The sequence below is a fragment of the Silene latifolia genome, chromosome 5 (assembly GCF_048544455.1).
Source record: "Silene latifolia isolate original U9 population chromosome 5, ASM4854445v1, whole genome shotgun sequence".
NCBI classification, from domain to species: Eukaryota; Viridiplantae; Streptophyta; class Magnoliopsida; order Caryophyllales; family Caryophyllaceae; genus Silene; species Silene latifolia.
The window spans coordinates 27,676,345-27,689,098 of NC_133530.1; the positions used below are offsets into that span (position 1 = coordinate 27,676,345).

At 42.1% G+C, this 12,754-nt stretch overlaps 2 protein-coding genes across 2 annotated transcripts; both read left to right on the forward strand.

Moving 5' to 3' along the window:
- The first annotated feature begins 8,229 nt into the window (after positions 1-8,229).
- LOC141655123 (uncharacterized) lies at positions 8,230-9,309 on the forward strand. Its single transcript, XM_074462218.1, has 2 exons — positions 8,230-8,468; positions 8,538-9,309. Exons 1-2 carry the CDS (start codon positions 8,230-8,232, stop codon positions 9,307-9,309), a joined length of 1,011 nt encoding a protein of 336 aa, XP_074318319.1.
- A 24-nt stretch (positions 9,310-9,333) lies between these two features.
- On the forward strand, positions 9,334-10,407 carry LOC141655124 (uncharacterized). The gene has a single exon (XM_074462219.1). The coding sequence runs from the start codon at positions 9,334-9,336 to the stop codon at positions 10,405-10,407; it is 1,074 nt and encodes a 357-aa protein (XP_074318320.1).
- Positions 10,408-12,754: the final 2,347 nt, after the last annotated feature.

The following is a 12,754-nucleotide window of genomic DNA, read 5'->3' on the forward strand; positions in this document are numbered from 1 at the left end:
TCAGCGAGGGTTTATAATCGTGTTTTGTTAAATCCGCAAATCATTTCCGCCTAATTCCTTCAGATCCTTAGGTCGCCTCTTTCCCTTCCCTTCACCATATAACCTCCATGGAAGTAAAGGTGATCAAATGGCCCAAGCCCATTAACCCGACCCGGTCCAGCCCGCTTTTTCGAAGGGCTTGGGCCTTTTATTTTGGCCCAAAAAAGCCCATGGGTCGGCCCAAAAAAGCCCAATGTACTTTTGGGCGGGTTTGGGCCAAACATTTGGCCCAAATTTTGGCCCGGTCCGGCCCATATTTATTAAATTTGTTTAAGTAGCGTAAATTTTATATATAATTCCTTATAAACTCATGTATATATTTATTGAGATTTAAAAGCGATGTTCACGTAACATAAATCATATCTACTAGATATGATAAAACATTATAATGTGTCGATGATTGTCTTTTATTCTATTTTTGGAGATTAATTCATATGTATTTCATCATATTTTGTACGATTTTTTATACTAAGGGCACATTTAAAGTACAAGTTGAAGGTATTATATTACTTATCTCGTTCGGTAAGTCGTAAATTTTAGGGCCCGAAAAGCCCATTTAGGTCCGAAAAGCCCGATTTAGCCCATAAGGGCTGGGCTTGGGCTCGCTAAATAGGCCCTCTCATTTGGCCCGATCCGGCCCAACCCGCACATGTGGGCCATTTTTATCATCCCGGCCCGGCCCAAGCCCGCATAGGCCCGACCCATGATCAGCTCTACATGGAAGCCTTTGAAGGTTCTTGTGCCTTAGGAGAGCATAGCTTGAGTCGGGTAGCGGTCTTTTGCCAGGTTTCTTCTTGTAGGTATGTCGTCATCATTATCCGTATCCTTGTCTTTGCAGTTAGGGTTTGCTTGGTAGTGATAGATGATTGTGTTGTGGATATAGGTGTTGTTTGATTGCTGGATATTTCGTATGTTGGCATGAAGTGGTTGCAGTTGCTTAAAGGTAGGTTCGCCTACTCAGTTTCTGTGGATGGTCTAGTGTGTCGTTTGTTGTGTTGTGGTTGTTGTATTGTAGTTGTGTTGTGTGGCAGCGTATATGCGGTAGTCGGTTGGTGTATACAGTCTGTTGGTCGTTGTTGTATTGCAGCTGTCTGTGATTGTTTGTCTCTGGTTCTCGAGGTGCGTCCTCGGCAGAGTGGAGTCATTTGCGGGAGTGACTTCACGCCCTAGTTTCGCCCTCTGTGGAACCCGCCACAGGAGGGGATGTGCACATTAATGGGACAGGGTTATCACTCGGTATGATGAGCGGGGATTTGGTGGGTACGGCTGCGGTCCCCAGCTGGTGGTGGTCTAGTGGACAGTCGGTGACGGAGATTGATTGGAGTGGGTGTGCTTGTGTGTGTGACTGATTGTGTTGTGTCGTGTTGATAGAAGTTGTTGGTTTTGTCATGTCTTATCTCAGTACTGACCTTGTGTGGTTATCTTGTTGTTTTATGTGTCTGCCGTGATCCCTTATGGTGAGCAGTCTGTCTTAGCAGGTGTTGATGTCGTTGATAGATGGAGTCCGGGCAGGGATGAGTCTTCACGAGATTTGATAGTAATAGAGTGTAGCCTATGAGTTGTACCTTTATTTTGTTAAGTTAGTTGTAACGCTTGTAATATAACTATAAATGTTCTTTTCGACTTTTGATGATTACGTACCTTGGGCAATCGAGATGGTAACTCCCTTATATGCTAAGAAAGGCCTAGTTAAGGCTCCTCTGAATATGGGGGTGTTACAAAGTGGTATCAGAGAGACGATTTTTGAACCTGTAACCAATAAAAATAATGAACGTAGTGAGTCTAATAAGATGAACCTGGTGTATGTATGATGAGAGCCCGAGCTGATGCTAGGTTTTGGGTGAGTATGCGCCCTCTTTTCAAAATCTTGGCCTCATTGTACTTAAGCCAGTCACAGGGTATGGGAATGTGGAGTCCGTGTGTATGTATGTAATGTGTATGTTGATTGCGTCGGAACTATTTGTGGTCGAGTCTTTGCTAAAGTAGATATGTGCATGGTAGTTGCGTTTAGATTGTGTGTGGTGAAGTTTTGGTTGAATTAGTGAGCTTATAAGATGATTATGAGAAATGTAAAAAGAGTTTTATTTAATAGAAATGCGTGAAAGTGCGGGAGTGTATGCTGTAATATGAAAGGTGGACGTGTTGGTGTTTACTTTAAGTTGTTAGTAATAGCGAACTTATATGAGTTTATAATTTCTACCGTAGCTATAATGATGATACTTAAGGAAGTGTTGAGATATAGTACGAGAATCGGTAATTAGTGTTGCGTATATACAATACTTGATGATTAAAACTTTCCGCTTGCGTGGTGTTTAATTGTGTGGAATAAATTGTTTATATTGGAACTGGAACATGCTAAGCTTTAATTTGTTTATGTAGAATGTACTTGGATGACATGAGAGTAATTATCGTTAAATATATGTTTTGCATTAACATGAGAATAAGCCGATAACAATGTGGTAAAACGAGTTTACATATGGTATGATGACGTGATTATGCATATGAATGACTCGGTAGCAGGTAAACCGAGTTGGGTAAACTTGTTGTAGCGTAATATGACATGAATCTTATCTGATGAGACGGTATGATATGCTTGAGTAGTAATGTTAATACATGAGCAAGTATGATAACTAGTGACGAATTCCGAACATAGTTTGGAATCGACACGCGATATTGTTTTTGCAGGAATCTTCAATTTATTTCGTATTTCTGACCGAGTACTCAACTTTACTTGACCGACTGCGAGTGCTTACTAGACCGAGTAGACCTCACTCGATCTAGTTAGGAAGCTATGACGTCGGGATATAGAAATTTTATGCAGTTAATCGACGAAATAGCACCTACTCGATCGAGTACCCTAGGCACTCGATCGAGTAGGCTACAGTACAGAGCCTCTTACGGGTTTCTTAAAATCCTTATTTCTTCTTATTCCTCTCATTCTATCCCCTTATTTCGAACCCTAAGCCCTAAATCTCTCACAAAACTCTCATATCTTCTTGTGTTGGTGGTGATTAGTTGAGTTGTTTGCTTGTTAATTTCGTTCTTTTACTTTCCATCTAATCAAGGTATGATTTTCTTCCCTATTTACATGTTTTTATTACTTTGAATTTGTTAGAATGATGGTGTAATCTGAAATTTTTGATTTATATGAACATAAATTGCTTGTAGTTGTTGTAATATGATTCACATGCTTCCCTTTCATGAATGTTGGTGATTAAATGCTGTAAAAATAGACTAGAAATTGCAAAATTGGGGACGAATTTTCTAGGGTTTGCCAAATCAAAATTGATTTTTGGTTGTTTGCTACATGTTGGATGATGTAATTAAGTACTATATGTTACACATACTATGCTAGGAGTTGGATTTTGGTGATTTTCATCTTAAAACTTGCCTTAAAACTCCGTCTTAAAAGTGCCCCAAATTGAAATTCGTTTTCTATATTTGGGATTTAGTGTTGGGTATAAATGTATATACAAGATATGAACTTTAGTATAGTAATGGTGATGTTAATTCTTGATGAATATGTCAATTTATTACAGCTGTAGAGACCGTCTGACTAATCTAATTGAATTGTTTGCTTCTAAAGTTGAAGGTCGATGATGACATGTTTTAAGTTGTCTTTCTATGAACATATATGAACATTTCACATGCTATCAAGTATGTATATGAAGTAGCATGTGAGCCAAGCCATGATAGATGAATTGATTGAGTAAATTATGTTTATTAGGTTAAACTTTTCACAGTCATAGAGATTGTCTGAATGCCATAAACTGAACTTATACATATCAAATTGGGAATTTGTTGGTGAAAGTGTGTACCTACCTGAGTATTCAAAGTTCGATTGTATGAATTATGTGCTTTACATGCCTATGCAAGTTTGTTTAAATTGTATGCTGAAACAGATGCCGAGACTAAGCATAGGGACCCGTCAGAGTAAGAGGGGGAGGGCTTCACAGCCCGAGCTTGGGGAAGGTAGTGGACCCGTAGTACCCGTGGTACCGGAGCACCCTTCGGTGGTGTTTGTATATTTTAAGCAGAGAGAGCGATTTGTGGCGTTACAGAAACGCAAAATGAGGCCTACCCGTTGTGTGGATACCACACTTCTTACTGACTTGGGAATTGAGACGAATGTTCGTCACATCTTTGAGACTTTGGGATTCACGGGGTTGTATCGGCTGAGGAAGCATTCTTACCCTTTTCTTACTTTGGAGTTTATGAGCTCGTTTAATTACGAGCCAGCTGCACAAACTGTTGAGTTTCGGTTGATGAACACCAGTTTCCTGTTGACCATGGACCTTTTTGCGTCTCGCCTTGGGTTGGCCAAGCCTCCCAAGGATTCCATCAGTGAGATCCCTTCTGGGTGCGGTGTTTGCCGCCTAATGCCTTGTCTTACCGGAAAGCCAGCTCCCACCTCAAGCAACATGTTGATTAATGATGTTCAACATGTTACCTTGAGGATCTTTCTTCGTTCTATTTCGAACCTCCTTTATGATAGACCGGATATTAGTAAACTGAACAATCATGAGATGCCGCTTCGATGTCTTACCTCAACCCGGAGCGGACCGAGAGGGTGGTCTTTAATGCTCCTGCCATGGTCTGTGCTGGCCTTGCCTTGATGGCTACTTCCACTACCCAGTACTTGAGTTGTGGTGATATCGCCACTCGGCTAGCTGAAAAGCTTGCCTCCTTTGAGGTTTCTTATGAGTATGTTCCTCTGGCTACACCGGTGCCTATTATGGACCGAGACTACTACCTCGACCTGAAATGGTTGAGAACTTTAGCTGATGGCAGCCTAGCTTGGAGGGTGTGGGGCATGAGCTGGATGAAGATTCCGGCTCCTGAGCACTTCCCACCGACAGAGCCGTTAGACCCGCTGGTAGTAGATGTGGACTCCGATGAGGAGGAGGAGGATGATGATGGACCTCGACAGTTGCGGACGTACCTCATTGATGACACGATCCTCCAGGTGATGCCCGAGCCGAAGAAGGGGGAGAACGCGACGGCAGTGGAGGAGAGGCCCAGGTTGGGGAGAGGACCTCGTCGAGTGAGGGAGAGGACCGCTGAGACTAGACCACGGCCGGAAGCACCACCGCAGCAGCACCCTTTTCCTTGTTACCCCTACCTCGACACCCCGGAGACGCGTTCGAGCTACTTGGCAGAGAGAGTGTCATCCACCTTGACACTCCGGAACATGCATGAGATGGCGTATGTTCAGGGGATTGGGACCGAGGGACCCCATCCAGTGTGGTGGAGCGGAGTTGGGGACTATAGTGGGGTTTTCCACTCTTACAGGGTGGACCAGTCAGCTTGAGGGACACCTCAGTCCTTTGCTTTTGGTGGCTTGACCCCATGGTATGTGAGTCCTGGAGCTGGAGCGGGGGTTGATGCGGGTATTGGGTCATCGGGAGCGGGCACCTCGGGATGAGATGGTTGTGGAGATGAGCTGATGGAGGAGCAGCAGCAGCAGCAGCAGCATGAGTGATACTCCTATTCTTTATCCTTGTTTATGGTCGATGGTGTTGGATGTTGGTAGTTGTTGTTAGTTAGAACTTTTTATTTTGGATTTGTATGGATGGCCATAAGGCCGGATTTGCTACTTTGACTTTATTGCAGGATTTTGGGAGTCGGGAAGTCATCCCGACTCACGTTATGTGACATTTATATATACATATATGTGGGTTATGACATGTATTTTCCAAAATTTTGACCTGTAGGTACTCGACAGAGTACCCATATTCGGTCGAGTAGCTGCAAGTGTGACAGAAATTAGGTATTCTGATCTCAGGGCTACTTGATCGAGTAGACAAGACACTCGATCGAGTAGCGGGCACTCGATCGAGTACCACTACATACTCGATCGAGTAGCACTGTTACAGGAACTTTTCACGAATTAAAATTGTTTGATGATTATATAGTTACATGTTTTGATGTTTAACATGTTTATTGATGATTAGTAGCATGTTTGAACCGTTAATTTCATATGTTGGAGGTCGTGCTTGGTTTTTAGAGGCGTATTTGTAACGAATCGTGAAGTTGTAATTGTTTTTATTGCATTCATTTTACATCCGTATTGTCTACTAGTTATATTTCACCGGGAGTGCGTCCTTCCATATATACATATGCAAATGTTATACACATGCCTTCTTGACGGTGGCTAGTTATTCGAATATGGTTGCATATATCTTTATGGTTTACTGGTTGTACGAGTATTATGAGTAATGTCAATAATGAATAATATGGTTTGGATATATGTCAAGATATAGGTAGTAAGTAACATATGTAGTAATTTGATGGTGAACTTCGGGGACGGAGTTCCTTTTTAGAGGGGAAGAGTAATGTCGCAAAATAAAAAGGCCGATTTTGAAATTATGTTGTTTGTTTATAACGTTTTTTTTTTTTTTTACGACTTTGGTCACATTTCTTGTATGGAAGTTTAATTGTTTGCACTTGTTAGTGGAAGTAACTTGTATGTCAAAGTGAAAGTTGATAGTAAGTTTTAAAAGACGGTCACAAAGAGATAGCTATGATGTCATGTGTTGGAATGGAATCACGTTGTTGAGTAACATGGTGGTATAATCATACAGTGTGTTGATAGTATGTTTCGTGTTGATGGTTGTCGCTTGTGAAGGGTAATCTCGTAGTGTTGTGCCGGTTGGTATTTCAGGTAGTAGCTCGTAGAGGTCGATCTATATGAAGCGTTAGACAGTGATGATTATGACATGGGGATGGTATCTCCGGGGAGTAGTAACCTATGCAAAAAAAAAAAAAAGATAGTGATGTTGTTTCGTTTCCGTTTTGCGTGCCTTGGTTGGGTGAGTTGAACTTCGGGGACGAAATTCTTTTTAAGGGGGGAAGACTGTAATACCCGCCCTTTTAGAGACCCTTTGACCAGCATTGACTGACCTTGGGAGCGGTAATAGTCCTTAGAAGTGCGTACCAAAGTTACCTTGGATTGTGAGTTGTGTGGTACTCGATAGAGTATAGGCTACTCGATCGAGTAGCTTGGATACTCGATCGAGTAGGGGACACTCGATCGAGTATGGGGACACTCGATCGAGTATGTGGGCCACTCGATCGAGTAACGAGTTTTCAGCGAGGGTTTATAATCGTGTTTTGTTAAATCCGCAAATCATTTCCGCCTAATTCCTTCAGATCCTTAGGTCGCCTCTTTCCCTTCCCTTCACCATATAACCTCCATGGAAGCCTTTGAAAGTTCATGTGCCTTAGGAGAGCATAGCTTGAGTCGGGTAGCGGTCTTTTGCCAGGTTTCTTCTTGTAGGTATGTCGTCATCATCATCCGTATCCTTGTCTTTGCAGTTAGGGTTTGCTTGGTAGTGATAGATGATTGTGTTGTGGATATAGGTGTTGCTTGATTGCTGGATATTTCGTATGTTGGCATGGAGTGGTTGCAGTTGCTTAAAGGTAGGTTCGCCTACTCAGTTTCTGTGGATGGTCTAGTGTGTCGTTTGTTGTGTTGTGGTTGTTGTATTGTAGTTGTGTTGTGTGGCAGCGTATATGCGGTAGTCGGTTGGTGTATACAGTCTGTTGGTCGTTGTTGTATTGCAGCTATCTGTGATTGTTTGTCTCTAGTTCTCGAGGTGCGCCCTCGGCTGAGTGGAGTCACTTGCGGGAGTGGCTTCACGCCCTAGTTTCACCCTCTGTGGAACCCGCCACGGGAGGGGATGTGCACATTAATGGGAAAGGGTTATCGCTCGGTATGATGAGCGGGGATTTGGTGGGTATGGCTGCGGTCTCCCATTGGCAGGGCTGGTCTAGTGGATAGTCGGTGACGGAGATTGATTGGAGTGGGTGTGCTTGTGTGTGTGACTGATTGTGTTGTGTCGTGTTGATAGATGTTGTTGGTTTTGTCATGTCTTATCTCAGTACTGACCTTGTGTAGTTGTCTTGTTGTTTTATGTGTCTGCCGTGATCCCTTATGGTGAGCAGTCTGTCTTAGCAGGTGTTGATGTCGTTGATAACTGGAGTCCGGGCAGGGATGAGTCTTCACGAGATTTGATAGTAATAGAGTGTAGCCTATGAGTTGTACCTTTATTTTGTTAAGTTAGTTGTAACGCTTGTAATATAACTATAAATGTTCTTTTATCGACTTTTGATGATTACTTACCTCGGGCAACCGAGATGGTAACGCCCTTATATGCTAAGAAAGGCCTAGTTAAGGCTCCTCTGAATATGGGGGTGTTACAGGAGTTCCAGAAGAGAGGGTTGCCGCATGCACACATATGCTTATTTTTGAGACCTGAAAGTAAGCAAACTGACCCATCGGATATTGATAAAATCATTGGTGCCGAATTACCGGACAAAGGTGAAGATCCAACCAGATATGAGGCAGTGGTGCAATTCATGCTGCACGGCCCTTGTGGAGAAGCTAACACGAGTTGCCCATGTATGATTGCTGGAAAGTGCTCAAAGTATTACCCGAGAGATTTTTGCCCTTATACATCCGTTAGTGATGATTGATACCCTATATATCGTCGAAGAAAAGATGGCAGAGAAACAGAGAAGAATAGGCATACGCTTAATAACAGATCAGTGGTCCCTCGCAACCTTGATCTATTAGTGAAATACCAAGCACACTTCAACGTGGAATGGTGTAACAAACACAGGTCCGTCAAATATCTATTCAAGTATATGTCTAAAGGACCGGACATGGCCCATGCAAGTGTACAAGAAGTCCGTGTAAATGATGGAAATGTGAATGCACAGCCAGTGGATGAAATTGAAACATTCCTTAAATGCGAGATATGTCTCAAAGATCAAGCGTGTTGGCGGATGTTTGCATTTGAAATCCAATATAAGCAGCCACCTGTCCAACGCTTGACGTATCACCTAGAATCCGAGCAAGATGTCTTCTTTGAGGACTCAAAGGCGCCCGATGACGTCCTAAACAGGGTGGGAGATGCAAGAACCACCCTTACCGAGTGGATGACTACTAACCAAAAACACGAGGATGCATGCAAGTTGACATACGCTGAATTCCTGACCAAATGGGTTTGGGACAATAACGGAAAAGAATGGACAAGACGGCAGAAGGGATTCAAAATCGGGAGGATATATTTTGTTAATCCAAATTCCGGAGAGCCGTATTACTTACGGCTACTACTGAACATCGTGAAGGGGGAAAAATGCTTTTCAGATCTTCGCACTGTTGATAAAGTCGTTCACCCTACATACAAATCAGCTTGCAATGCTCTTGGCCTATTAGACGGAGATGATGAATGGCATGTTGCCTTAAATGAAACAGTGAGCTAGGCAACTGCTCAACAACTACGAGAAATGTTTGTAACTTTGCTATTATTCTGTGAGATCACAGACCCAAAGCAGTTATGGCTTGCACATTGGAAAGATTTGTCAGACGACATTCTACCTAGAGATCAAAGGCGTCTCGGGTACAGAGACGTGAAACTAAATGATGAACAAATCCAAAACTACGCTCTGTTGGAACTTGAAATCATTCTCAATAGAAGTAGCCGTAGCTTAAAACAATATGCAGATTTTCCAACCCCGGATAAATCCTTGATAAAGTATTGTGGGAATAGGCTACTACTAGAGGAACAAAATTATAATGCTGAGGAAATGGCAGTTCAAGTTGAACAACTTGAAACTGGGTTGAATGCTGACCAAATAAAAGTGTACGACAGTGTCTTAGATGCAGTTCACCAAAAGACTGGTGGCCTATTCTTCGTGTATGGAAGCGGAGGTACATGCAAGACATACCTTTGGGGAGCACTCATATCCAGGATACGATCTGAAGGACGTATTGTTCTTGCAGTAGCCTCCTCTAGAATTGCTGCATTACTGTTAATATCCGGTAGGACAGCCCACTCTAGGTTCGTGATACCAATAAAGTTAACCGACACAACAAGTTGCAGAATAGAACAAGGAACAGACCTCACACACTTGATTAGAGAAGCTTCACTAATTATAAGGGACGAGGCACCAATGGTACACCGTTATGCCTTTGAGGGCGTTGACAGAGCCTTTCGTGATATCATGCAACTAGACGACCCCGAGGCAAAGGAAAAAATCTTTGGAGGTAAAACCGCTGTGCTAGGTGGAGATTTTAGACAAATACTCCCAATCATTCCAGGCAAGGGACGGGCAGACATCATGGATGCCTCAATAAGCAAATCAGCACAGATATGGCCCCACTGTGTAGTCCTTAAGCTGCAAAAGAATATAAGACTTATAAAAGACAAAGAAAAAAATGACGTCAAAGAATTGGAAGATTTTGCAAAATGGCTTCTAGATATTGGTGACGGTAATATCCCCGCAAATGCAAAGGAAAGGGGAGGACGAGAAAACATGGATTGGAATACCGAGAGATCTGTTACTACCGACTTCAAATGATCCCATCGGCACAGTCGTCAATTCAATTTACTCTGCACTCCTTAAAAACTACACAAACCCCAATTATTTGCAAGGTAGAGCAATTTTGGCCTCCCAAAATGAGGTGGTCGATGAGATTAACCGATATATCCTACGACTAATACTAGGTGACGAGGTAATTGCAAAAAGTGCGGATAGAATTTGTCCACTCACCAACGGAGGGAACATGAAGAATTTATACCCAACGGAATTTTTGAATTCCCTCCGGTTTCAAGGCTTGCCAAACCACGAGATACATTTGAAGGTTGGATGCCCAATAATATTGATGTGGAATATAAACCAAGTTGTCGGCATGTGCAATGGAACTAGACTGATTGTTGTACGGATACGATCACGGACATTGTAAGCCAAAGTCATCACGGGGAGTAATGTCGGTACATTGGTTGCAATCCCACGAATAGAAATGACTCTAACGGAAACTAAATAGCCCTTTACAATAAAGAGGAAGCAGTCCTATTAGGGTTTGTTTTGCAATGACGATTAACAAAAGTCAATGCCAGACATTTGAGCAAGTAGGTGTTTATTTACCTGAACCTGTTTTCAGCCACGGACAATTGTATGTTGCAGTATCACGAGTCACCTCTCGCAAGGGGTTGAAAATATGTATTCCACGAAAGGACTTGGACATGAGCGAGGAGGAAACCAAAAATGTCGTTTACAAAGAAATTTTTGATGAACTCTAAAAACAAAACAACCTAGCGACTACCTGTTTAATAGAGGTAACATCTACTTTTCTTCTGGCCTAACTTCTTGTAAAATGAAAACCAATGTGACACAACATCAATGCATTGCTATCAACTAATTAAGCCTAAACAATATCACATATACTCCCAATAATCAGGTGGTATTTAGCCTCTGCCAGCAGGGGCAGGTTAGTCGAGGTTAGTTGTGGGGGTTGGCGCCTTGGAGGTCTATTTTGGTGAAGTATGGTAATGTTTGGCCAGTTTTCATACTCGAATCCCGCCCTGTAGGAACTGATGGATAGTTGATTTAGTCTGTATAGTTGCCAAATTAAATTTAGAACGGGAAATTTTATTGATTAACACCCATACGGATGTAGCATGTAGTTTTAAAAATTAACTGTCTGTGCTAATTTTTACAGGTACTGAGTTATTAATTTAGCGACAATGTCTGATGTGTTCTGTGTTACAACTTCCTGTATGGTCTTCTTGGAATGTGTATAGGTTTTTCCACAATAGTTGTGTTTAAAATTACGCTGCCTTTTTTCAGCTGCATTGCCTTTGGAGTTTCTGGTTGCTACAACTCCTGTTACCTGCCTCGTGTCCATATACGATTGCTATTTGGGTATGAAGCTAGGCGTTGAACCGTTAATGGACAAGGCTTTTGATCCTCCTCCACCTGTTGGCAGCCTATACATGGAACGGGTCCATCTTACGGTTAGTTTCTGAGTTTATCCTTTGTCTATTTTCTGACAGCATCTGATTTTGTGTGATACCTGTTACTTTGATATCGGACGTTCAACCACACCACAAACACTCTTCAGAACACATCTTATTCTCACCCTTTTCTATTTACCCCCCCGCCTCCACTCGATTTACGAGTTACTTTTTTTTACTGCACACTTGCACTACCTTTTGTTTCGACTATTTAGTATTTTTCGTAAGTAGAAACATTGATGACACAACATAAATTTATATGGCACAAGTCAGAGTCTTGCTACTGAAAAATAAAACTTCCGTGAACTTCAGATGCCTTACATTAATAAACGCTTATGATGCTATATCTCGCAGGTCTACCTTGCGGAAATGATTTTCACAAAAACTGAGTTTGCTAGCTTCTACTCCGGCAAGTCTCCAATAGAAATGTTTAAAACTGTCTTATCCAAGAAGTAGTCGGAAATGGCTATTTGGTTTGCTCAAAGCACTTAAGCTCCTTTATCGGATGTCCTCGAATGGATACCCTAGGGATCGCTATTACTTTGGTCTGTCTGGTGTGAAGATCATATATGAAACCATGAATGTTTTTCCGCATTATGTTGCATCTGTCAAGCATAGTCTCACTCAGCTGCGTCGTAGCAATTCATGAAGCGTCGGAGTGCAGCTTCAGTTGGCTACATTTTTAAATAATGTTTTATTTTGTTAAGAATTTGGGAGCATCTCAAATGATGTCTCACATTATACTGTGTATCACCAGTACAACGAATATATGAATACCTATATCCATTATTGAAATACAGGCTTTTGCCTTCTTTTGGAAAACAAGTTTGTGAAGGGTGATAAAGACGGGTTATGTACAAAGTAAGATGCCGTATTGAATGTTTATTTCTTTTCGCTTAATAACATACAAA

Coding starts and splice junctions, on each gene's coding strand:
- LOC141655124 (XM_074462219.1), top strand. CDS start 9,334: ATGTTTGTAACTTTGCTATTATTCTGTGAGATCACAGACCCAAAGCAG.
- LOC141655123 (XM_074462218.1), top strand. CDS start 8,230: ATGGGGGTGTTACAGGAGTTCCAGAAGAGAGGGTTGCCGCATGCACAC. Junction 8,469..8,537: donor ATTGCTGGAAAGTGCTCAAA/GTATTACCCGAG, acceptor ATATCGTCGAAG/AAAAGATGGCAGAGAAACAG.